General features: G+C 38.8%; 1 protein-coding gene across 1 annotated transcript; it reads left to right on the top strand.

The window, feature by feature from the left end:
* Positions 1–687: 687 nt before the first annotated feature.
* Positions 688–27,644, top strand: slc35f2.L (solute carrier family 35 member F2 L homeolog; the record flags this gene model as incomplete). Its single annotated transcript, NM_001094969.1, is given in 7 exon segments — positions 688–1,027; positions 4,355–4,513; positions 12,954–13,111; positions 14,172–14,328; positions 16,543–16,595; positions 17,409–17,563; positions 23,381–27,644. Coding segments are annotated over 7 exon segments (987 nt in total). The 3' UTR covers positions 23,588–27,644.
* Positions 27,645–27,931: the final 287 nt, after the last annotated feature.

The raw sequence follows: 27,931 nt of genomic DNA, 5'->3' as shown, positions 1-27,931 counted from the left end.
CAGCAGCCTGCACAAGTCACAGGACCAGGGGCAGCTGGGAAATTGACAATATGTCTACATACCTCCCAACATTTTGGAAGTAAAAAGAGGGACAAAATTTTTTTTTAGCGCAGCAATTTTTGACCACACCCCTTTCTGTGGCCACACCCCCTAATTACCATGTTTGTTTTACAAAATTTGGCAGGTTATGAAAGTTTGAAAATATTTCTCCTTATCTAAACTGTGTTTTTGTGTCTCAAAATTGTTACAAAGTATCTTATTTGCACCTGTTAGCTGTTCTGGGCTCTCTGCTAAAAGCCATTTAAGTGAGAAACTGTTTCTTTTTCTGACTGTTCAGTGCAGAGAAAAGAGGGACTGCGGGTTGAGCTGTCAAAAGAGGGACTGTCCCTCCGAAAAAGGGACAGTTGGGAGGTATGTCTAGCCCCATGTCAGATTTCAAAATTGAATATAAAAAAAAATCTGTTTGCTCTTTTGAGAAATGGATTTCAGTGCAGAATTCTGCTGGAGCAGCACTATTAACTGATACATGTTTTCCAATGACAGGATCCCTTTAAAAAAAAAAAAACACCGAAGTGTTCGAGTCAAAACCGGTGGCAACCCTCTATGCAAAAGAGGCAATTCATTGGGATTGATTAATAAGCCTGGCAGTGGCGATCTTCTCATTACGCCTAGCCTGCGTTTCAAGAGCGAGCACGTGTGGGAGAGGCGTCCTACCGTAATACTTACTGTATGCCGCGGGCTGCATGAGGAATTCCTACCGTAATGCCGCTATAGTGCACGCACATTACCGCCTCTTTAGTAGCAGTAGTGTGTTAGGGGCGGTAATGTGGTCCTGTCCTCACTGTGCGGGCGCTGTCCAGCTGTGTGTGAGGGTTTTACCTGCCGGACAGGACGCTGGACTTTAGTTTCGGGGCTGAATGCAGCGGAGGATGGAGGATACAGAATCCCGGGAACCTCTGGGGAACCCGGAGCCCAAGACAGGGATGTGGGAGCGTGTGGGCTGCCTGATTAGAAAGCTCTTCTCATGGTAAGTGCAGCAGAGGTGCAGGTGTATAATAGGGAGGATGCCGCGGCCACGTGTACGGGCTGAACTCGCGTTGTTATTGGGTATAACGCCTTCTGACTCTGCTGTCTTCTTCTTCTTCTTCTTCTTCTTCTTCTTCCTCCTCATTGTTTTACGACTTAGATCCAGCGCACAGCCCTTTCCTGATTACCCTTCATTCTGTAACAACAAAAGTCATCAGAACCAACGTATTGGTTCATCACAGGGGATGGGAGTACAAGTTGTGCTGATTTAATAGCTGAAAAACAACAGCAGCTACTGGCCAGTCAGTTAAAGGGGGTTGTTTGCCTTTAAATTTAATTTTAGTATGAGGTAGAGGGTCATATTCTGAGATCATTTGCAATTGGTTTTCATTTTTTATGATTCAAAGTTTTTGAGTTATTTAGCTTTTTATTCAGCGGCTCTTTAAATGTTAAGTGATCTAGTTGCTAGGGTCGTAATTACCCAGCAACCATGCATTGAGTTGAAGAAGAGACTGGAATATGAATAGGAGAGACCTGGATAGAAAGAAGGGTAATAAAAAGTAGCAGTAAACAATACATGTGTAGCCTTACAGAACATTTGATTTTTAGATGGGGTCAGCGACCCCCATTTGAAAGCTGGAAAGAGTCGAAAGAACAAAAAAGTCAAATGATTAAAAAAAACGATTAAAAAGAAATAATGAAGGCCAATTGAAAAGTTGCTTAGAATTAGCCATTCTATAATAGACTAAAAGTTAACATAAAGGTGAACCACCCCTTTAAAGGGATACTGTTATGGGAAAATATGTTTTTTTTTTTTCCAAAACGATTCAGTTAATAGCGCTGCTCCTGCACAATTCTGCACTGAAATCCATTTTTCAAAAGAGCAAACGGATTTTGTTACGGTATATTCAATTTTGAAATCAGACATGGGGCTAGACATATTGTCAATTTCCCAGCTGCCTCCAGTCATGTGACTTGTGCCTGCATGGAATTACTTTCTGGCAGGCTGTTATTTCTCCTACTTAATGTAACTGAATCAGTCTCAGTTTGAGAAACGGATTTCAGTGCAGAATTCTGCTGGAGCAGCACTTATTAACTGATGTGTTTTAGAAAAAACATGTTTTTCCATGACAGTATCCCTTTAAGTATTAGGTGGAGGAGGCAGAGCTTGTCTAAATTCTGTAATTAAAGGGGACCAGTTACCCTAAGAAATAATTCCAAATTCTTTACTAGCATGTTAATTGAGTAAAATAAACTTTACTTGCACTGTAGATATTACTTGAATTTTGTTTCCTTCAGTTTTGGAATTCCACAGTCACCGTAAACAGACAGGTGCCATTTTGTGGAAACTGTTATTATGGCAAGTTATCTATCACCATAAAATCTGGTTTAAGTGCCAAACTGGGGGGGGGCCTAAGGCCCATGTACAGTTCCCTACACAATTATAGAGCGTGAGGAGGGAAGGGGTAATGTGAGGAGGACAGTGACAGGTAGGAAGTGCTGAATAGAAAGTGAAAGTAATTGACTGCCCTGCCTCTATGCCTGGCTGGCTGGCAATACATGATTGACCGCTCAGATATTTAAACACCTTTATAACATGCATGGATGTTTTAATGAAAAAAACAAATTTTGGTTTCATGTTTAATTTGCAAAGGACTTAAATTATACAGCTTTTTATGTCTGGATGACAGGTCCACTTTGATTTTTATGATGTAGTTTTTAATTCTAAATTACACTATACACAAATAATTTACTCTACAATATAAAATTTCATTCCTGAACCAACAACAAGTGTGTTTTTTTTTTTTAGTTGTGATAGTTTAGGTGCATCTCAGGTCATTTTGCCTGGTCATGTGCTTTCAGTAAGAGCCAACACTTTAGGATGGAACTACTTTCTGGCAGGCTGTTGTTTCTCCTACTCAATGTAACTGAATGTGTCTCAGTGGGATATGGATTTTACTATTGAGTGCTCTTCTTAGATCTACCAGGCAGCGGTTATCTTGTGTTAGGGAGCTGCTATCTGGTTTCCTTCCAATTGTTCAGTTGTTAGGCTGCTGGTGGAGGGGGTGATACCATTCCAACTTGCAGTACAGCAAGTAAGGGTTCAATCACACGGGCAGATTCGGGGAGATTTAGTCGCCTGGTGACTAATAGCCTCTTCTGCAGGGCGACAATCTCCCCAAACTGCATTCTCCCTGCCTTCCGCCTGCTAAAATGAAAAATCGCCTGCGCCAATGCACTCGCTGCAGTTCGGGGGGAACTGCAGCGAGAGGCAATTAGTCTCTCTGAATCTGCCTGTGTGCTTTAACCCTAAAGAGTGACTTAAGGTGGCCATAGACTCAAAGATCCGCTCGTTTGGCGACATCGCCAAACGAGCGGATCTTTCCCCGATATGCCACTAACGGCATGGCTATATCGGGGGTAATTCTAACCGAATAATCGAATTACGATGCGCCAAGGGGCTCCGACGGGTCGGTCGGTTAAAAATCAAACCTTCCCGGTCGATATCGTGGCCAGATATCGATCGGGAAGACCCGTCGGAAGCCCCCACACACGGGCAGATAAGCTGTCAAATCGGTCCAAACGACCGATATCAGCAGCTTTATCTGCCCATGTATGGCCACCTTTAGGTTTATCAGAGCACAAGTCACATGACTGGGGGCAGCTGGGAAACTGACAATATGTCTAGCCCCATGTCAGATTTTAAATTAAATATGTTTGCTCTTTTGAGGAATGGATTTCAGTGTAGAAGTCTGCGGGAGCAGTGATGTGTTTTGAAAATTTTTATTTTTTTTCCCCTAACCGTATCCCTTTGTGATTTACAGTATTGATAGGATTTTCTTTTCTTGTCTGATCAGTGTAGGAAACAACCTTGTTCAAGAAGGTTATTTGGGCCTGACTAGCTAATAGAGCATTTGAGAACATACAAAGTCCTCACAGATAAAGCTCTGCCTGGAATCAAACCTAGGATCATTTCAGTGCCTCACAGGCACATACATGTTTTGTTCTTAAAGGGGTGGTTCACATTTAAGGTAACTTTTATTATGTTATAGAACAGCCAGTTCTAAGCAACTTTTCATTTCGTTTTCATTATTTATTTTTTTATAGTTATTTGCCTTTTTCTTCTGACTCTTTGCAGCTTTCAAATGGGCATCGCTGACTCCCTTCTAAAAAAATACTCTGTAAGGCTACAAATGTATTGTTAGTGTTACTTTTTATTACTGATCCTTCTATTCAGACCTCTCCTATTCATATTCCAGTCTCTTATTCAAAACAATGCCCATTTGGCTGACATTTTAACATTTTCATCCCTTTTTCTGTTTCCTAGGAATGTGTTTAAGATCCTCGTCCTGGGACAGATGTTGTCATTGTTTATATGTGGGACGGCGGTGACTAGTCAGTACCTGGCTGAGATCTATAAAGTGGACACTCCGATGCTGCAGAGCTTCATCAACTACTGCCTGCTGTTCCTGGTCTATACTGTCTGGCTGGCATTTCGGAAAGGTGCGAAAAATCAAAAAACCCGTTTTATTATTGGGAACAATATAAAGTTCCTATGTCACCTCTCCCTCCTTTTTTAACATCACTGTATTCTGTTCATTAGAGATCTTTGCGGTATGCAGTACTGTACACAGTAAGGTTATTTATCAAAGGTCAAGGTTTGTGAGGTTTTTTTTTATACCTCGAATGAGCTCACAACTCAAATTTTTTCCAATTTAAGAAAAAACGCGAATGGAAAAAACTTAAATCACTGAGTGGGAGGTGAACAACCTGAAAACTCGAATTGATTTTTCCACAGGGAAAAAACTTGAATCGCTCAAAATTGATCATGTTTTCGAGTGTAACCCCCCGAAAAAAACTCTTTAACATATTCAAATGGATCACGGGACCTCTGCCATTCACTTCTACATGACCTCGACAGGTTTTAGCTCAACTATTTTCAGATTTGAGCTATTTCCAGCTACTGGGTATAAAAAAGCCGAAAAATTACAATACAACTTGACCTTTAATAAATCTGCCCCTTAGTGTCTAAAAGTGATGTGGCCGTGTGAGTTTTTGTAGGCTTACTTATCTGTACTGTGCAACTGGAAATTATAGTCATTCATAAAACAAGCAAGGCATTTGCATATCCTTTGCCATACCTCCTAACTGTCCCGTTTTGAGCGGGACTGTCCTGCTTTTGACAGCTTAATCCACAGTCCCGGATTGTTACTGAAATGGCCTGACTTTCTCTGTGATCTCCTGCACTGAAATGGCCAGAAAAAAGTTACAAAGTGGCTTTTGACAGAGAGCCCAGAACAGCCACCAGGTGCGCAAAGATATTTTTGTAACAATTTTGAGATAAGCAAATAAGTAATTGTAACAATTAAGATAAAAACGTCTCTTAGGAGAAGTTAGACTCACAGCTTAAAGGGTAATGGGCCTGCATTAGCAAAACTGTAATAACTGGAAAAAAAACTGAAATGTGTTCAAACTTTCATAACCTGCCAAATTTTGTAAAATGAACATGGTAATTAGGGGGTGTGGCCACACAAAAATTGACATGGTCCAAAATGTTTGCCATCTACATGTTGAAACTCTTTTTGTCCCACTTTCTATTTCCAAAATGTTGGGAGGTATACTTTCCTAGAACCCAAATGATGAAAATTCTGGAAAGTATTTGCATATTACCTACAGTATGCATTTAGATTGTAAGAGATTTTGCGCAGGCCCCCCTTACTCTTGTATTAGTTATTGGTTGTTTTTGTACAGGTATGGGACCTGTTATCCAGAAAGTTTGGGACCTGGGGTTAATGGATGTTTCCATAATTTGGATCTCCATACCTTGTCTACTAGGAAATTATTTAAACTTTGAATAAACCCAATAGGCTGGTTTTGCTTCCAATAAGGATTAACTATATACTAGTTTTTGCATCAAGTAAAAGATAATGTTTTATTATTACAGAGAAAAAGGATTTGGATTATTTGGATAATTTAGAGCTTTTCGAATAACGTCTCTCGTACCTGTATATAAATCCTGTAAATTCAATGTGCACACCCATTAATTGTATAGCGCTACAGAATATGTATGTATAGTGCTATGCGGCACTGTACCGCAGAACAATAAATGAATAGAACAAACTGCTGTTGATTACAATAATAAATATAAATACATACAAATTACAATAATAAATACAAAGTACAGTTGCATTAAAGATTCTCCAGAGTTAAAAGTAAAGAGGATGGCGGCCCCTGCCCCGTAGAGCTTACAATTTAAATGGGATGGTAACTTACAGACACATATGGGAGAGTATTAAGTGCTGCAATGGTTAATACTGCCATATAAGTGCCAGTTCCCAATTCCGGTATAATGTGAGTGTTGGCTCTTTATAAATACATGTCAATAATAATACATGTATGATATCCATTATCCGGAAACCCATTATACAGAAAGCTCAGACTCCATTTTAAGCAAATAAATAAAATTGTAATGATTTCCTTTTTCTCTGTACTAATAAAACAGTAACTTGTACTTGATCCCAACTAAGATATAATTAATTCTTTTTTGGAAGCAAAACCAGCCTGTTGGGTTTATTTAATGTTTACATGATTTAAGGTATGAAAAATAACCCCTTCTCCAGAATACCTTAGGTCCTGAGTATTTTGAATAACAGGTCCCATACCTATATTTGTGTATTGACTTTTTCCTACATTATTTATATTTTTCTTAAACAGGGGAGAATGGCCTTCTACACATAGTAAGAAACAAGTGGTGGAAGTACATATTTCTGGCCATCGTGGATGTTGAAGCAAACTACTCCATAGTCAAAGCTTACCAGTTTACTTCCATCACTAGTGTGCAGGTAAGTGGCTGCATTACGACGGCTCTATATAAGGACTTTTAGGAAATCTATCTATTTTCCAACTGGTTTTAGCTATTTTTTTTCTTTTCTTTACTATCATTATTTTTGACAAGAAAAGTAATAGTGTGCAAACGAGTCTCTAAAAGATAGTAATGGGATGTAGAACACTTACAGTGTATTTAAAGGAACCGTAACGTCAAAAAATAAGTGTTTTAAAGTAATGAAAATATAATGCAGTGTTGCCCTGTACTGGTAAAACTGCTGTTTGCTTCAGAAACACTACTATTGTTTATATAAATAAGCTGCTGTGTAGCAATGGGGGCAACCATTCAGAGGAGAAAAGGCTCAGGTTACACAGCAGATAGCAATGGTTATCTGTTATCCATTAGTTAACCTGTGCCATATAGCCGTTTTCCAATTTCCGCCATTGCTCCACAGCAGCTTATTTATATGAACTATAGTAGTGTTTCTGAAGCAAACACATCAGTTTTACCAGTGCAGGGCAACACTACATGATATTCTCATTACTTTAAACACTTAAATTTTTTTGTGTTACTGTTCCTTTAAAGGGGTTGTTCACCTTTAAAGAAGATTTCAACACGTAATAAAAAAAAAAAAAAACCAAAAAACAGCCCTACCCTGGGTAGACGCCCCCCCGGGCAAATGCCCCTAATTTTTTACTCACCCCTCCGTGCAGATTCTGGCCTCAGAGTTCACGGCAGCCATCTTCTTTCTTTGGTCTTTTTCGGAAGTTTCAGCACATGCGAAGGATTCAGCTGAATTCGAATCCTGCTGAAAAAGGCAGAATCCCGAACCGAATCCTGGATTCCGTGCATCCCTAATAGTTTCACAACAGCAGCTCAGAGCACACTGAGCGTGGGCAGTGCCACTGTCACTTATGGCCAGCAAGGATAGAAGATGGGGAGCAACTTTTTTTTTTTTTTTATTTCTCCACCTGAATTAAGGGACTATTTTTATTGGGGTTGCACCGAATCCACTATTTTGGATTCTGCCACCAAATCCTTCGCAAAAGATTCGGCAGAATCCCGAACCAATTCCTAATTTGCATATGCAGATAAGGGTGGGAAGGGGAAAACATTTTTTTACTTCATTGTTTGGTAATAAAAAGTCACACGATTTCCCTCCCCATCCCCATTCGTAATCCTGGATTCGGTGCATCCCTAATTGTAATGAAAAAAGTTTTGGCAATCATATAAAAGTAGAACAACACTGGCTAAAAGTAATAATTTCTGTAAAACCACTGACTTCACTAAAGGGTAAAAACGACAATGGGGACAGATAATTATAATTCTTCATTTCACACTGCAAATTTAATTTTATTTTAGCAGCATTTTCCATCCTTGGTTTGTTAGTCTAGGCTAAAACTGTACATGGCACTGAAGCTTCTGTAGCTGCGGGCTTGGGCCGGCCGTCATTAGTCAGTGGCTGGATTCCTTCAGTAATGGTCAGATACCTGGGCCCAGAAGCAGGAATTCCTATAAAGCTCCATTCATTCTCAGTGTTTGCCTTGTGTCTTTGGATTAGCGCTATTTCTATTCTGTGTCCTGGCTGTGCTGAACCTCAGCATATTGATAGAGAACACTCATACCACTACTCCAGAAAAACTGTAACCCTACATCTGCCTCCTTGCTTTTAGCTCAGAAACTTCTCTTGGAGGCCAGACTGTCAGCATCCCTGACTGTCTGTATACTTGCTACACATTTCCTGTGTTAAGTTGCTGACTCTTGGTCGCACTTTTTGGGTCAAAACCCCGAATTTTTCATGGGGGGGGGGAAAAAACCCGCAATTTTTTTTTTTTGAGATTGATTACCGGTATACCCCGATGCTGCAAAAGTCCTGAATCCGAAAATCTGCCAACTCAGACCTGCCGAGGTCATCTATAAGTCAATGGGAGATGTCCATATCCCGATTGGAATTTATCCTGGTTTGTGCTGGGTTTAGCCTGATAATCCAATATTTTTGGGGTTTTGGGGTTTTCGCGCAGAAACCTGAAAAAAAATCAATCGATTCGGAGGGAATAGTCAGAAAAAAAAATCATACAATCTAATTTATTAGTTATTTTATTAATAGATCAGGCAAAATCTGATTCAGCTTTTTTTAATTTAAATTAAAGGAAAACTATACCCCCCAAACAATGTAGGTCTCTATAAAAAGATATTGTATAAAACAGCTCATATGTAAAATCCTGCTTCATGTAAATAAACCATTTTCATAATAATATACTTTTCTAGTAGTATGTGCCATTGGGTAATCATAAATAGAAAATTGCCATTTTAAAAAATAAGGGCCGCCCCCTGGGATCGTAGGATTCACTGTACTGTATGTTAGGTCACATGAGCCAATTAACAGACAGAGTTGTGTCTTTTGCTTCCACACTTCTTCCTGTTACAGTTAAAGTTGGACGTATTTCTGGTCAGGTGATCTCTGAGGCAGCACACAGACCATCATGGTGGCTCAAGGCAAGAGATGTAAAAGGGCAATATTTACTTAAATATATATTCCAGTTTGGTAAGATTCTTTAATATGCCACTTAATATGATATGAACTATCTGTTGCTTAAGTGTTAATTTTAGGGGTATAGTTTTCCTTTAAGAGAGAAATTCAGATTTTAGTAAATAACCCCCTTAATGTGACCATACACAGTCTGATAAAAAGTGCTGATTCGGTCCTTCCAACGGAGTCCGAAGTAGATGGGGCCTGCCTGACTGATGAATAAAGGATGATGCATTGCTTATCTGTGAATTGAAAGAAGGAAAACTTCAATAAAGAAAATTTTCAAATTCTAAAACAAAATCTATTCTTTATCTATACTATCTATACTCCATGTTGCTGTTCAGCTCCCATTGAAAAATGTGTTCATTGGTAGCAATAACAAATTCTTAAATCTATCTACAGTATCTGTCAGTGCTATCTCCTCCGAGGATAACATTCTACAAATTTACTGCTGTCTCTGCACTTTCTACAACTCTAGTGACCTTCTTCTTATCACTCCTAGGGATGCCTCTTCTGTGTCTTCTCATGTGCAAAGTTCAAAGGAAAATAGAAATTATTTATATTAAAGTTTTACTTCTACTAAACCACTAATGATATAGACGGGAGGCTAGCAGCACAGTGGGATGTAACCCTAATTTAAATAAAGCCCAACCTTTGGAGAAATAACTTCATGACTATTCATCAAAGGTATTTGCATTAAAAGAACTCGGGACATACTGACCTGGCTTTATGTTAATATTATAATAATAATTTGACCTAATTCACAGCTACAGCATAAATAAAAACTCTCTTACAGAAGTCTCCTTTATCTCCAAATCTATTCAATATTCAAGGACTGACTACAAGCACAGTGACACGGTGTGTTTTGTCTTGGCAGCAAAAAGACCAAAAAATACCTTACCATAAAGAGAGAAATTTGTGTAATCTCTCAAAAATGCATACGGAGGTTATTGTTAGTGCTCCAACAAAATGCACCACATTAGGATATGAGTCTGTCCATCTTCTGCTGGAACCATTGCATTTTAACCTGCTTGATTTTTGTTGAGCGGAGTCCCTAACAAAGGCAATATGTCGGAACATGTCGATTTTTAGTTTTCAATAAAAAAGAACAGAAAAAAAAAAGCTTATAAATGAAGAGACCCTAACCCAAGACTATGGCAGCTTAGTCTCCCCTGTGGAAAATCCAGTTGATCTGTTCAATAATCTATTCTTATACTCTTCAGATTGAGTAATATAATAAAAAGTCAACATCTGACCCATATCTTAAACACTTACTTTTCAGCAGGTAAGTGGTAAAAGCTTCTAACTCACTGGATTCCCTATAATAGGAAATGGACACTCATACAGTTGTTTTGAAGGGGTTGTTCACCTTCAGACAAGTGTCCCTAAAAGCATTTTCCCAATCGATGTTCGTTTTCAAGAAAAATACCAATAAAACAGTCCTTGACAATGTCTCTTGAGCTGATTTGACTGAATCCTGCCAGCCACTGGGATCAAAGATGTGCAAATGAAGCAGAATGAAAGGGGCATGCCCAGTAGTGCTCTGAACATTGTCCTTTGTCATCATGTGGACAAGGCTAATGATGCTTTTTTTTTTTTTTATGCCTCTTTGGGAATCGCGTATGCTTGGTTGCATGGAAATGAAATTTGCAGTGGATTTCTTTATTACTTTGTAGACCTGAAAATGGCAGTAATGCTGCGAGAGAGAATACAATTCTGTGTATATCACGGGGGAATCTGTATGCAGAATCCCACGTGAGCCCCCCTGACACTGGATGAATTCTGTTCTCAAGCTAGTCTGGTTACAGATACCTTGGCCTTGAGGCAGAACCACCTTTATGGCTGTAAAAGCAATAACAGGTATGGGACCTGTTATCCAGAATGCTTGATACCTGGGGGTTTCTGGAAAACGGATATATTTCAATCTTCATGCGGGAAGTCTACTAGAAAATCATGTAAATATTAAATAAACCCAATAGACTGGTTTTGCTTCCTATAAGAATTAATTATATCTTAGTTGGGATCAAGTACAAGGAACTGTTTTATTATTACAGAGAAAAAGGAAATAATTTTTAAAAACTTGGATTATTTGATTATAATAGAGTCTATGGGAGATGGGCTTTCTTGCTAATGGGTTTCCGGATAACTCATCCCATACCTGTATTTGATTTTATGTGCTGGGGAGCAATGTCTTTATGCTATCCCACAGGTAACTCCCTTTTTATTGTCTATAAAAACTCTGTGATTCTTTTGTTTGTGGTTCTGACTCTGTGATTTTAGAATCTACGGAGCTCGTGTTGAATAAACATTCTCTTTTACTTCAAGTGGTCTCTGGTAATTGAATTTCAATGACCGCTATAACTGCACAGCTGGAGCTAATGCATGCTGGTTCATTCTATACCTATTAGAGACCTATATTTCAAAAATCAAGATGCATTTCTAAATCCATTGTATGATACAGTACTTGAGTTTTTTCACTTGAATGTTTATTTCCCAAATGTATTGATTCTTGGGTCAGTTTTGCATCTCAGAAGAAAATGATCTTATGATGTTGTAGACTTTTATGAATAGATCTAATTGCCCTACTACAGCATTATCGAGTTAAGGTGGCCATACACCATAAGATCCGCTAGTTTGGCGAGGTTGACAAATGAGCGGATCTTTCCCCTATATGCCCACCAACGGTAGGGGGATATCGGGTTTATCTGAACATTCAGCCCTAGGGCCAGACGATCGGATTATATTAAGGAAATGGGTGCAGAAGGATCGTAGGACTACATCAACTATCCGTTGCGGTCCTCGATCGCAGGAAAAATTAAACCGTCCCAATTGATATAGATCAAGAAGACCCGTCGGATGCCCCCACACACTGGCAGATAAGCTGCAGATTGGTCTAAAGGACTGATATCGGCATCTTTAATTTGCCAGTGTATGACAATCCTAAATCTACTGATAAAATTCCTTCATAAAAATAATGCCCAGCCCACCCCTTGGTTAGAATGCTTAGTTGCACCAGAAATCAAGAAAATTTCAGCCTGTCGAAACAATACTTTTTTTTTTATTTTTTTTTTTTATATTCATTTATTTATTTTTTTTAGATCTAGCTGTGGGAGAAAGTCTAGAGAATTGATATATCTGCCCTTTAGGGTAAGGTCACACCTGGAGATTCGGGGAGTTTTAGTCCCCAATGACTAATCGCCTCTTATTTGGGGCGACTAATCTCCCCAAACTGCTTCCGCCTGCTAGAATGAGAAATCGCCTGCAGCATTGCACTCGCGGCGCTTTGTTTTCTTAAGTCGCTTGAAGTTTCCTCGTGAGGCAACTTTGAAAAAACTAAGCGCTACGAGTGCCATGCCGCAGGCGATTTCTCATTCTAGCAGGTGGAAGACAGGGGGAAGCAGTTAGGGGAGATTAGTCACCCCAAAGAGGAGGCAATTAGTCGCCGGGCAACTAAATCTCCCCGAATCTCCAGGTGTGACCTTGCCCTTAATCTTTGGAAGTGCAATCAGAAAACCTTTTATAACCATGCCGTAACATGCCTCTCTGTCTTTCTTTTTTTACTGTATAGCTGCTGGACTGTGTTGGGATTCCTGTACTGATGGCTCTTTCTTGGTTTATTCTTCGCTCGAGATACAGATTGATCCATTATCTCGCTGTTGTGGTATGTCTGTTGGGTGTTGGGACGATGGTTGGTGCGGATGTGTTGGCTGGAAGAGAACAAGGCAAAGGTGAGACGTTACATTGAACAAATAAGAACATTTACTTATGCTACAGTGTATTTTTTGGCTGAGATAAGGCATCTACCACAATCTCATAATATTATATTTTTGTCAAGAAATAGGAAAATAATTTTTTGGTGGTCGAAACTGCCTGAATGTTCCCTTTATGTTAGAAACGTCACTACCTATAATAGGGTTACAGTTAGGTTTGTCACTTTTTTTTTGGAAGAAAACGGGCAGGTGACATGGGAAGGTGGAGTGGACGACATTAGGGGCTTGACTGATGATGTGGCGATCAGCAATTGGCTTGCACAGTCATTCACTTCAATGTCCTCTCCGGGTTTCCTAATTTCCACCGTGCTGTCTGGGTGAAATCCGGACAGGTGGCAAGCGTTTCTCATACAGGTATGGGACCTGTTATCCAGAATGCTTGGGTTTTCCAGATAAGGGATCTTTCTGTAATTTGTATCTTCATGCCTTAAATCTACAAAAAAAAATCATGTAAACATTAAATTAACTCAATATGTAGGGTTTGCTTCCAATAAGGATTAATTATATCTTAGTTTGGGTCAAGTACAAGCTACTTTATTATTATTATTATTATTATTATTAATAAAATTTTGGATTATTTGATTAAAATGGAGTCTGTGTGAAGATGGCCTTCCCATAATTGGAAGCTTTCTGGATAACGAATCCTATACCTGTATTAAAATTTTTACATTGCCTCCACAGCAAGCTAACTAAAATCTGACTGCAATGTTTAAGCTCATAATACCCCCAAAAAACCTCTTTTGGAATGGACATTTTAATAAGCTGGAGCTGGCAGTTTAAACCTGGGAAAAAGTACATGGAGCAAGGAGAAAGCAATTTCACATTTGAGGCTGGCCACACACACTGGCAAAAGCACTGCTATACTGTATATTTACTTTCAATTTAATGGGAAAGATCTTGTTTAAAAAGAGTTGCTATTCATTTAATGTGCGGGATAAGTTGGAGTGCCAAGGTTGGACACCTGTGATTTAGCTTTTGGTGTAGATAAAATAGATCTGTGCTGGTTTTTCTTTTGCAGCCAGTGACATGCTAATTGGGGATGCCTTGGTTATTTTGGGTGCCGCTTTGTATGCGGTTTCCAACGTGTGTGAGGAGTACGTTGTGAAGAACCTGACCAGAGAGGAGTTCCTTGGGATGCTGGGCCTCTTTGGAACCTTTGTTAGTGGGATCCAACTGTAAGTATTTATTTGCCATGTGTTTATTTAGTTGGTTACTACCAGTCAGTCAGCCAGCCAGCCTGAAGTATTTTTACCCTGTTCTGTTCAGCAGGGGTTCCAACCATCACATAATCCTAGCTAGGAATACAGATGTGTTTAAAGGAACAGTAACACCAAAAACTGAAAGTTTTTCAAAATAATGACAATATAATGTAGTGTTGCCCTGTATTGGTAAAACTGGTATGTTTGCTTTAGAAATGCTACTATAGTTTATATAAATAAGCTGCTCTGTAGCCATGGGGGCAGCCATTCAAGCACAGGATACACAGTAGATAACAGATAAGTACTACTATAGTTTATATAAACAAGCTGCTGTGTAGCCACGGGGGCAGCCATTCAAGCACAGGATACACAGTAGACAACAGATAAGTACTACTATAGTTTATATAAACAAGCTGCTGTGTAGCCATGGGGGCAGCCATTCAAGCACAGGATACACAGTAGATAACAGATAAGTACTACTATAGTTTATATAAACAAGCTGCTGTGTAGCCACGGGGGCAGCCATTCAAGCACAGGATACACAGTAGACAACAGATAAGTACTACTATAGTTTATATAAACAAGCTGCTGTGTAGCCATGGGGGCAGCCATTCAAGCACAGGATACACAGTAGATAACAGATAAGTACTACTATAGTTTATATAAACAAGCTGCTGTGTAGCCATGCGGGCAGCCATTCAAGCACAGGATACACAGTAGACAACAGATAAGTACTACTATAGTTTATATAAACAAGCTGCTGTGTAGCCATGGGGGCAGCCATTCAAGCACAGGATACACAGTAGATAACAGATGTTTTTTGAACAATCCCATTGTATACTACAGAGCTTATCTGTTATCTACTGTGTAACCTGTGCCCTTTCTCCCTTTTCAGCTTTGAATGGCTGCCCCCATGGCAGCTTGTTTATATAGACTATAGTAGAGTTTGTGAAGCAATCACACCAGTTGTACCAGTGCCAGCTCAACAGTACTATATATTTTCATAACGTTAAAACCGTTAAATTTTTTGGTTTTATTGTTCCTTTAATGGTTTCCTGTTGAATCTTTTAAGGCGCTTCTACAGGTTCATAGATCCCCTTTCCATTTTAGTATCCGATTTTAATGATCTGTATTTTTCCCTGGCCTTGAGAGGCATCTGCATAATGCGTGAAAAAGCTGTGCTGGGCAGTAGAAGGATGTTTTCTCCTTCTGAGCTTTATTGATCTTGCTGGAAGGAAAACAAATTTGGGTAAAGACATTGGTCTTTTTATGTAGTCCTTGATCAACCACACTCGGCCAGTCCTATGTACATTCTGGGGTGGACTGGCACAGCAGATATAGAGGCACACACCAGAATGCTCCGAACCTGGGGTTTTCCGGATAATGGCTCTTTCCGTAATTTGGATTTCTAGAAAATCCTTTAAACATTAAACAAACTCAATAGGCTGGTTTTGCTTCCAATAAGGATTAATTATGTCTCAGTTTGCATCACGTACAAGCTACTGTTTTATCATAGAGAAAAAGAAAAACATTTTTAAACATTTGGATTATTTGGATAAGATGGAGTCTATGGGAGACGGCCTTCACGTAAGTCTGAGTTCTCTGGATAACAGGTTTCTGAATAATGGATCCCATACCTTTTTATTATTAATTGGTAATACAAATCGATAAAATAAACACTGCCTAGTGCAAATACATTTTTTTGTTATCCTAGCCACAAATTTTTGCCCAGTATCGGAACAAAAAAAGGACAAATTAGGTACAATTAGTAGGCTTTGACTTTTTTAATCTGTTTTGTCGTATTATTTGGTTGCACTTCTAGAAAAAAGTTGGGTTGAGGAACCGCAATAACAACAAATAGGAAAGAAATTGTGATTCTGAGCAAGTTTCTCACGTGTAACGTTAAAGTAATTGAACATTACAGTTACAGTTCCCTCCATTTCTTTATTTTATTACCCCACCATTATATCTGTCAGCCCTGTAGTCTATTCCCACAATACCGTGCATGTCCTGTGCTGGAACAGAGCAAAGTTGTTTAGAATGACATTTTCTTTTGTTATGCAAAAAAAGGTTTATTTTTTTAATTGAAATATGTCGAATTGGTTTTTATTTATTTATTTATTAAAATAATTTATAAAACCCAAGTAACACATTTACAAATAAGCTAAATTCTTTCCCCTTCTCTTTCAGCATGATCGTGGAATACAGTGCAATTGGCGATATACAGTGGGACTGGAAAGTGGGTAAGTATTAAAAAGTTTAGGATGCCCATAATATATTATTTTAATCAACACTGTATCTGTATGTTATGCAATAAGCCTGGTGTTGGTGCCTGGTACGATCCGCTTCCTCTTCCCCCCCCCCCCCACAGGTGTTAAAGGAGTAGGTCACCTTTAAAATTATGTTAGAATGAATTGGGGTACTTATAATTTTGTGTGTGTTTTCTTTTTTTAATTTTAGATTTAGATTGCCAATCTGTGGGATCTGGGCTTCAGTGTACAGTTATGGGATCTGTTATCTAGAATGCTCAGGACCTGGGGTTTTCTGGATAACTATTTTTTTTCCATATTTTGGATCTTCATATCTTAAGTCTACTAGAAAATCATGTAAACATTAAATAAACGAAATAGGCTGGGTTTGCTTCCAATAAGGATTAATTATATCTAAGTTGGGATCAAGTACAAGTTACTGTTTTATTATTACAGAGAAAAAGGAAATCATTTTTAAAAATTTGGATAAAATGGAGTCGGTGTGAGATGGCCTTTTCACAATTCAGAGTTTTCTGGATAACTGGTTTCTAGATAACAGACCCCCATACCTTAACTTGAAGTTGTTCACCAGAAATAGACCTTTTTTTTTCAATAACTTTCCGTTTTTTAATTTCTTACCGTTTCTCCAAAATCTAAGTTTAAAGTTTAATGTTCCTGTTTTTGGCGTTTGAGTCTGGCAGCTCAGTAATTCCGTAATTTGCAACAGTGGTACATAAAAACCTGAGGCATGTTGGATAAAGCATAGTATTGTATCACGAGTTCCCCCTGAGCCTTTTTATTTTGCAGGCCTGCTGTTTGCTGCCTTTGCCCTGTGTATGTTCAGTCTCTACAGTCTGATGCCAGTGGTAATAAGGATTTCAAGTGCTACCTCCGTAAATCTAGGCATCTTGACCGCTGATATGTACAGCCTCTTGTTCGGCCTATTTTTATTTGGGTACAACGTAAGTCTAAGTGATTTATTTATTTTTTAATCTATCGTAAAAAAAAATCTGATTCCTTAAAGGGGACCCGTCACACAAAAAAATTTTTTTATTTAAAATCCTATTTTATCACATTAGTCAAGCAAAATGAACTTTAATTACACTATATAAATTATTTGAATCTTGTTTCCTTCAGTCTGGGAATTCATAATTAAAGCAGGCAGGCAGGAGCCATTTTGTGGACACTGTTATTAAGTCAAGCCTTGTATCGTCTCAGTTTGTGCACCAGAATGGGGGACCTGATGTCCATCCCCATGCCCTGGCTACACAATTAAATGGTGAAGAGAAGGGGGAATATGTGGAAAGCAGTGACATCTAGGAAGTGCTGAATGGAAAGTGAAAATAATTGTCTGCCCCCGACAGACGATATTTGATTGACAGCTGAGATTTTTAAATGAGTATATCTAGTATAGGTAAATCTTTACCTAAGCTGCTCGGATGAGTAGTGAAACGTCTTCATTGATTACTCGGCAAGTCCAGTGGTTTTTAGATTTACCTATACTAGATATACCATGACCTGGATGAATGAAAATCTTCATAGTCATTTTTTAATGAGCTTACAACAGCTATGAATGCTTTAATAAAAAATAGAAATAGGACTTTTATTATACAGATTTTTGTGTCTGGGTGACAGGTCCCCTTTAAAGGACAGTGAATACTTGGTATTATATATCTTAAAGGTAGGGATGCACCGAATCCACTATTTTGGATTCGGCCGAACCCCCGAATCCTTTGTGAAAAGTTTCGGCTGAATTCCGAATATGCAAATTAGGGGTTGGAAGGGGAAACATTTTTTACTTCCTTGTTTTGGGACAAAAAGTCACATGATTTCCTTTCCCGCCCCTAATTTGCATATGCAACTTAGGATTCGGTTCGGCCGGGCAGAAGGATTCGGCCGAATCCTGCTGAAAAATGGCTGAATCCTGGCCGAATCCTGGATTCGGTGCATCCCTACTTAAAGGGCATCTAAACCCAGACATTGACGTATGTCTACTTATAGGGGCAGATTTATCAAGGGTCGAATTTCGAAGTGATAAATACTTCAATATTCAACCCTCGAATTGAAATACTTCGAATATCGAAGTCAAAGTATTTTTCACCGAATTTGGCCATCGAACGATCAAAGTAAAATTGTTCGATCGAACGATTAAAAAAAATGGTCTAGAAGGTCCCCATAGGCTAACATAGCACTTTGGCCGGTTTAATTTGACGAAATATTGAGTCAAAGTTTTTTTTTAAAGAGACGGTACTTCGATTGTCGAATGGTCAAATATACAAACGATTTTACTTCTAATCGAATTCGAAGTCGTAGTATCCTATTTAAAGGTCTAAGTATCCAAAAATAACTTCGAATTTTGAATTTTTTGAAAATTCCCTTGAATTCACTTCAACCCTTGATAAATCTGCCCCATAGTGTTTGTATTAATTATTAGTGGATTCTGAAAAAATTGGCATTTAGACTGCTAACCTTAGGGTTTAAGGGCAAGGAAAGGTAATTGCATGGCAATTCGAGCATGTACAAGCAAACGTGTCTGCACAATGGCATTAAATGGGTTGTTCACCGTCCAACACTTTTTTCAGTTCAGATGGTTTCAGATAGTTCACCAGAAAAAAAGACTTTTTCCATTTACTGAGACACAGACAGGAACATTAAAGTTTTAACTTACATTTGGAAAAACAGTAAAAAATGGAAAGTAATTGAAAAAAGTATTTATTTCTGGTGAACAATTGCACTGAAAAAGGCGTTTGGAAGGTGAACAATCCATTTTAAAAATGCTGTGGAAGATCACTGGGAACAAGGAGAAAGTTGTCGAACATCTGCCTTGCCATAAAAGACCCCGGTTTTTAAAGGAACAGTTCAGTGTGAAAATAAAAACTGTGTAAATAGGTTGTGCAAAATAAAAAATGTTTCTAATATAGTTAGTTAGCCAAAAATGTAATGTATAAAGGCTGGAGTGACTGGGTGTCTAACATAATAGCCAGAACACTACGTCCTGCTTTTCAGCTCTCTAACTCTGAGTTAGTCAGCGACTTGAAGGGGGGGGGGGCCACAAGGTACATTTCTGTTCAGTGAGTTTGCAATTGATCCTCAGTATTCAGCTCAGATTCAAAAGCAACAGATATGACCCATGTGCCCAAGTCTCTGATTGGTTACTGCCTGGTAACCAATCAGTGGAAACCAAGAGAACTGCAAAGCAGGAAGTAGTGTTGTGGCTATTATGTTACACATCCAGTCACTCCAGCCTTTATACATTACATTTTTGGCTAACTAACTATATCAGAAACATTATTTATTTTGCTCAGCCTATCTATTTACCCAGTTTTTATTTTTACACTGAACAATTCGTTTAAAGAAGTGGAGCCCCAGCCCCCAGGTAAGTTATAAACAATTTAAAGTTAAATTAAAGGTGAATCACCCCTTTAAGTCATTTTAGAATGACTAAATCTAAGCAACTTTTCAACTGGAATTCATTTTTTTTTTCCTCGTTTTTTTAATTATTTGCCTCCTTCTGACTCTTTCCAGCTTTCAAATGGGGGTCCATCTAAAAAACGAATGCTCTGTAAGGCTACAAATGTATTGTTATTGCTACTTTTTATTACTCCTCTTTCTATTCAGGCCTCTCCTATTCATATTCCAGTCTCTTATTCAAATCAATGCATGGTTGCTAGGGGAATTTAGACGCTAGCAATCAGATTGCTGAAATTGCAAACTTCGCCAGTTTCCGAATAAAAATGGAAATAATTAAAAAACCACAAATAACAATAAATGAAAACCAATTGCAAGGTGTCTCAGAATATCACTCTCTACATCAAACAAAGTTAATATAAGGAGGAACAACACCTTTAAAGTCGCTAGGTTGTGCCTAACATTGCGGCTGCCTTTTCTTGTCTTTTTACTGACTAAACAGATGGGTTATAGTTTTTTTTTTTGTTTGTTTTTTTTTTGCCCTTTAGTGTTCAAGACCTAAATAGAGCTTGCCACATTTGCTAAAGCTGCACTTTATTGCTATTGTCACTGGCCTGATACTATGGAGCACTACTTTCCAAATCTCTCCGGCTTTCTGCTGGTCAAGCAAATTCGGCACATCTGCAACTTATAGCCTTAAAATTTGGCACCGTTTTTGATTTTTTTAGCAGTTTACTTTGACTCCGAAGCGTATCTTTCAGGAAGCCCCAATGCTTGTAATACTTTGGCCCCGTTGAATGGCTTCCAAGTGCAACAGATAAAGGGAACATCATGTGAGATCCTTTATTCTGCAAGTTCTGCGAATAACAATAAAAATTCCTTGATAATAAACATTCTTTGCTTTCTTAGGGCTGATAGGAAGTTCATTCTGTCACTGGGGAGGCTCCCTATTTGCAGTGGCCCCTACTGGGGCTGGAATCATTGCTTGTTATCGAGAGTGATGATTTGCTGACTTGCTAAACAAGCATGAAAGCCAATGAGCTAGTGAAAGTCACATGGCTTAAAGGAGTTGTTCACCTTTGAATTAACTTTTACGGCAGAGACACACGGTCCGATTCGGGAAGATTAGTTGCCCGGTGACAAATCTCCTCTTTTTTGGGCGACTAATCTCCCTGAACTTCCTTCTCCTGGCAATCGTATCGATTTGTTTTCTGAAGTCGCCCGAAGTTTCTTGTGAGGCAACATCGGGCGACTTCAGAAAACGAAGTGCTCCATTGCCATCCCACCGATTTTCATTCTAGCCGAGGGAAAGGCAGTTCAACAGATTAGTCTCCCCAAAGAAGAGGAGATTTGTTGCCGGTCGACAAATCTCCCCGAATATGACCGTGTGTCTCTGCCCTTAGTATGATGTAGAGAGTGATCTTCTGAGACAATTTGCTATTGGTTATTTATGGTTTTTGAGTTATTTAGCTTTTAATTCATCAGCTCTCCAGTTTGCAATTTAATCAATGTGGTTGCTAGGGTCCAATTACCTTAGCAGCCATGCATTGATTTGAACAGGAGACTGGATTATGAATAGGAGAGGGCCTGAACAGAAAGATGAGTTATAAAAAGTAGCAATAACATTAAATGTGTAGCCTTACAGAGCTTTTGAGTTATAGATGGGGTTTTAGTGACCCCCATTGCCATTGAATTTGTTGTGCAAAATGAAGTAGACCAGTGACACTGAAGAAAGGTTTAATTTCCAACAGAATCTTTCCAGCTTGGCTCTTCCTAACCACCGTGTGCTCCATATCACTACTGCTAATTATGGGTCTTCCAAAAAGTTGCTTAAAGGCCATTACACATGGAGCAACTGGAAATTCTTTGCTACTGGCACAATTTCCAGCTTGGTGGGTGTTTGCAAAGAGCTTATCATTGCCCCTCCATTATCCTAAAGCAGGAGTGCCCATACTTTACTAATGCGAGGTCTACATTTAGTGATAGTGTTCCATTATGATCCACATCCATAAAAGCTTTGTTAGCATTCTGTTCCATGGAAAATATTACTTAAATATTGTATTGAATTATGAGAGTATTTACATTTCTATATTTAACAAACTTTTGCTTATGTAACCTTAACATAATAAATATCTGAATGAAAAGAATAAAACAGGAGGGTGATTTAGACAAGCTGTTTGTTGACAGTGTCTTGAGATCTACTGATCACCAGCTAAAGGTCTACTGGTAGATCCCAATTTACCTTTTGGACACCCCTGTCTTAAAGGGTAGTTGCCGAGACCCTGCTGGTGCCCTGTGCCCCGTGGCACTGACCATAATCGTGTGAATCCATAAACCCACTGCCAGATTTACCATTCTGAAGAACAGAGAGACAATTTGAATGCGAGTCTTACTGCTCGCTGAGCCGGAAATCCCCTAAAAGGCAAAATGCTGATAATCTCTGTCTGCTGTTGCCCTAATATTTATTCATATTTGCTCTCCCAGCTTAACCCCCTCTTGCTGAACATTTCTTTATCTGTTCTATTTCAGTATATAATGTATAATGAACTTCTTGTCACTGCTGCAATGGGAATGCCCAATTACTGCCAGAACTAGTGTTTTTTTTTTTCCTGTATTTATGTAATGGCGGGTAAGGGATCTGTTATCTGGAAACCCATTATTCAGAAAGCTCTGAATTACGGAAAGGCCTTCTCCCATTTTAATCCAAATTTTAAAAAATGATTCCCTTTTTTCTGTTACAATAAAACAGTAGCTTGTACTTGATCCCATCTAAGATATAATTAATCCTTATTGGAAGCAAAACCAGCCTATTTGGTTTAATTAATGTTTACATGATTTTCTAGTAGACTTAAAGGAGAAACAAACCCTGAAATTTAACCCCTGAATTAAGAAAGCCCCTACCTACTAAGCATGATAGTCCCCCCTCACTACTTCCCCTCACATAGTTCAATAGGTCTGAAAATGTCCCTAATAATGTTCCCACCTAACAGTGCAGAGTAAGCGCAGTGGGCGCTATCTTCCGGATCACGAGTCTTCATCTGTAATAGAAAAAGATCTGAAGGGAGGGGGGGACTATCTTGCTTAGTAGGTAGGGGATTTTTTAAATTTGGCGGTTCAGTTCTCCTTTAAGGTATTGAGATCCAAATTACAGAAAGTTCAGTTTTCCGGAGAACTGCAGGTCCTGAGCATCTGGATAACAGGTCTCATACCTGTACAAGCACTAGGGGCAGTTTTAATTTTTTTCTGCTGGTGGGGTAAAGGTGATATGGAAGGCACACTAAATTGCTATGTGTTCTATAGGACTTCTGCAGTTGACAGTTTGTGTGTTTGCCGCCATCTCTAATGTCTTCTATTTGTTTCCCCCCCACCAGTTCTCTGTGCTGTACATCATGGCGTTCGTCGTTATCATGGTTGGGTTCATAATGTACTGCAGCACTTCCACACACAGTGCCCAAATCCCAGCGGAGGAGCAGCCCGACGCCCCCGGTGCTAACGACCCTGAGAAAGAGGGCGAGGAGCAGCCGGCCCTTAATTTACAGTACATTCCCGAGGAACTCTCAGCAGTGCGCGGCGACTAGACTAGATTTGTTTTTAAATTTTTGTGTTGCCTTCTGTACAGGAGACACGGGACACTATTTTATATAACATATCCCAAGTTTTAAAACCTATTCCAATTATTTTTAATACAGACTTTTTATGGCCGTATATAGATGACATCTTTTATATAGAGAGAGAGACATTTTTATTGTGTTTAAAAGTCCAGCGTTTTTGCTGCTGGATTGTTGATGAGAGCCTTGTGTCAAGGAAATGTAAACAGCAGCCTCCTGTGAAGGTCACATAGCGAAGGATCCCAGCAGGCTGATCTCTTTCCAAAAGATTTCTGCCAGCCTGACTCCTAGCAACAGGCAAATGGCTTATCTGTGTACGTCCCTAGGGTTGAAAGTGGCAACTAAATTGGTGGCACACTCTGTGGTAGTGCATGCTCCCTGTTAATTGCACCTGCTACATTCTGTTCTCTCTCTCTTCAAGTCAAGGAGATAAAGGGAAAATGTGATGTAAGCAGAGACCAGACTCTGTGACATCATATAGAATTTTCCCGATGACCTCAAATGGGATTGCAGTTGTTTTTATATGTATTTTTAATTCTTATTTTAAGATACAGGGGCATTTATGTAAATATTTTTTGCTGATTTCATCATACCACCTGCCTACCTGGCACCTTAGTGTTGTGGTGCCAGTTGCAGGCGGTTGATCCATATTGTGCTAAAGAGCAAAGAGGGTGAAGGAGCTGACACTCTTCCCTTCTGCATGTGCCAATGTCCCATCTGCTAACCAAGAAGGGGTATCGGCATCTGCAGATGGAACGTTTAGGGTGTGGCATCAACATTTGGATTGTTGGCCATGCAAATGCCATTTGCACATCTAAAGCTGTATTTCAGCATAATCTGCTATGGGACTTAAAGGGGAACTAAAGCCTAACTACAGAAGTAGGTAGAAATGTTGTACATTTTGTTTTGGGTTTCTGTACCAGCCCAAGGCAACCTCAGCTCTTTAGCAGTAAAGATCTGTGTCTCCAAAGATGCCCCAGTAGCTCCCCATCTTCTTTTTTGCTGATTCACTGCACATGCTCTGTGCTGCTGTCACTTGCTGAGCTTAGGGACCCACTCACAATATACAGTACACATAGAATAGAAATGTCACAATATAAGGCTGATTAGTAATTAATATAGATAAATACTACATGGCAGCACAGAAACCAGTGCAATTAGCATCAGAATTTAATAATCAGCCCTGTAGCATCAGCTTATATTACAGACCAACCTCATTTTTCTTCAAATTGGGGTCATTGACCTCATCTAAAAAACAAATTCTCTGATTAACACACAGTAACAATACATTTGTAGCCTTACAGTGTGTGGTTGCTAGGGTAATTTGGACCATAGCAACCAAATTGCTGAACTTGCAAACTGGAGAGCCGCTGAATAAAAAAACTAAATTACTCAAACCACAAATAAGAAAAAATAATCGGCTGCAGATTTTTGCAGAATATCGCTCTCTACATCATATCAAAAGTAAACTTATAGGTGAACCACCCATTTAATGCCCAGTCCTCACCAGCATGCCAGTGCAGCAAATGGCTTATTTTATTGATGTTTCTATTCATAACATTTCTTTTATTAGTCATGTTGCTTCCATTTCAGTCTCTCTGGACATTTGTGATATTTTCATGAATAGTATAAGGGAAATTTCAAGTTTTCCCCTAAACTAGATGGCTTAAATTTATAATTTAAAATGTATTATAAATTTAGTTTTTTATAATTCATCAACACTTTTTTGTACTTTGCACCCAGTCCCACATCCCATAAATAAAGTAACTTCTGATCAGAGACCAAAAAATGTACTCTGCGCCTTGCATTAGTACCCATATGCACACATGTTTGTGTCTATGGGTGCGAAAGACCACATTTTTTACTTTGCACCTATTTTTTTCTTTGCATTTTGCACCCAGTCCCACATCACATAAATAAGCCCAAGTAACTACTGATCAGAGATCAAAATATGTTTAGTGTATGTTGCACCCTGTCCTGCAATAGCACCCATAGGCACAGGTGTTTGTGTTTCAGAATGGAGCATTTTGCACCCCTTAGTGCTCAAACCCTTGTAGCAGTGGATCTGCTAAATGACTGTCTATCCTAATGCATGCTGGGATGTGTAGTCTTTCAAGCGGTAGAACAGGATAGTAACCGTGTAGTGGTAGCAGGTCAAAGAAAGGAACAGTAGCAATGGTGACCGATCAGGAGGGTGTGCAGTGTGATGGGTGCTGTTCTACCCTCTCACCCCTTTCTTACTTTATTGAGCCCTACGTTTTAGAGGGTTATTTATTAAAGGTCGTGTTGTGTTCTCTTTAAAATTCAAGTTTTTCGAGGTTCGTTTCACTAAAAAAACTCGACTTTTTCAAGACTTATTATGCCCCGAAGCTGCTAAAAGTCCGAATCCGAAAATACCCTAGCCAAAACCTGTCGAATTCATGTAAATGTCAATGTCAGAGGTCCCTTTAACCATTTGAAGATGTTTTTGCCTTCATGATTTTAGGGTATTTCAAGGTGTACAACGTTTTTCAGTCTATAAACTCAAGGTATTCAAATTTTTTTACAGAAAGAATCAGAATGTAAAAAAATTTGATTGAATGCAAACTTTAGCGTTTGTTTAAATTGTGAGTTTATTTGAGGTTGAAAAAAACTCACAAACCTCACAAACTCTACCTTTAATAAATAACTTCTTAAAGGGCATGTAAAGGCACAAAAATAAAATCCCATTTTTAATTTCTTTAATGAAAAAGAAACCTATCTCCAATATACTTTAATTGAAAAATGTGTACCGTTTTTATAAGAAACCGGGCTGTATATAGTGAAATTCTCCCTTTATTTAATTGTCAGACGGTTCCTAACTGCTCTGCAGGGAAACAATCATACTTATGAACAGCAGGGGGAGCCCCCGCCTTACTTCCCAGCCATGCAGAACTCAAGCAGCTTTGTTTGTTTCCCTGTAGAGCAGTCGGCGACTGTGTAGAGATTTGTATTGGATTTTATTTTTGCCTTTACATCCCCTTTACTGTTTCCAGCTGCAGGGACAAAGATCATGGAGCCAGATTTAAACAGATAAACTGGGATTCTGTTCGGAGGATTATTTTGCTGCAGCCACTGGTTCTGCAGAGTTGGAGAAAGTTTGTATTAAACAATACAAAAACTATAAAATCCACATTAGATTACATGACAACACAGAACCCAGTGCAGTCTGTATATTCTTGCTGTATCGGCTTCTGGCAGATATTATTTGACTTGTGCTTTTTTGATAATTTATTATGATCCATAAGCAGTCCAGACACACTGAGCATGTGCACAGTCTTGGTCTTGCAAAGATGTATAACAAAGTTACAAGATGGTGACCCCCTGTGGCCAACTTTGAAAGCATAAATTATTTGTTTGATTAGACTTGTGGTGCAGTAAGTTCATGTTTATGTTTAGTGTACAAAATACAGCATTTCTAGCCTTATTCTATTTTAGACTTTACTTCCCCTTTAAATGTAATGACTGAACCAAATTCTAATTTGCATAATCAGATTAGGTAGGCAAAGGGAAAAAGAGAAAAAAAATACTGAACCAAATATTTTTCCATGACTAGCAGCCCAAAGTTGCCAGTCGGAAGGTCAAATTTACTGGTCTGTGCACCAATTACTCATAGAGCCTTGGTAGAGATTCTACTTTTGCAATTCAAAGTTAAGTAAGGCAGGACTTGTTCTTGGGAAGCAATACCTACACACTGTGTTCCACAGAAAACTTTTTCCAAACCTGCAATTCTGACAGTCTGTTGTGTTTTGGATTCCCCATGGAGGGAGAGAAGCCACAGAGAAAGGGGATATTTTTACAAAGGCATTGACGCATCTGTGAATCATATTTGGGAATTCAGCAGAATAACAAATATTATTTATCTTGATTTTTAGACAAATTTGCCCCTCTGGTAAATCACCTGTATATTCTTTGCTGCCCTGTGGATTATACAGGGGTCAATTTTTATTTTTTTAAATGATTCTGTAAAATTGTTATTTATGAATAAATCATAATGTATCAAAATAAATTCCTGTGTTTGCCCTCTTTTTTTAAATTTAATTTTTTGAGAAAAGGAAAGTCTTCGGCCATTGCTCTGCTTCGAACTGACCAGCCACACGTCACATGACCCTTCCCTGCTCACTAACTTCATTCTCTTAGCAGCGCATCATCACAAGATGCCGACTGGAGCCAGTAGCCTGAAATGAACAGCAGGTGGTGATGCTTCACATTTATTATTTTCACAATTTAATAACTGAAAATATCCTGAGAACAAGAAAAATATAATGTAAATTGTGAAAGTGCTTCGAGGACAAG

Source organism: Xenopus laevis, chromosome 2L, assembly GCF_017654675.1.
Source record: "Xenopus laevis strain J_2021 chromosome 2L, Xenopus_laevis_v10.1, whole genome shotgun sequence".
In the NCBI taxonomy this organism is placed as follows: domain Eukaryota; kingdom Metazoa; phylum Chordata; class Amphibia; order Anura; family Pipidae; genus Xenopus; species Xenopus laevis.
This window is presented reverse-complemented; position numbering and strand designations above follow the sequence as displayed.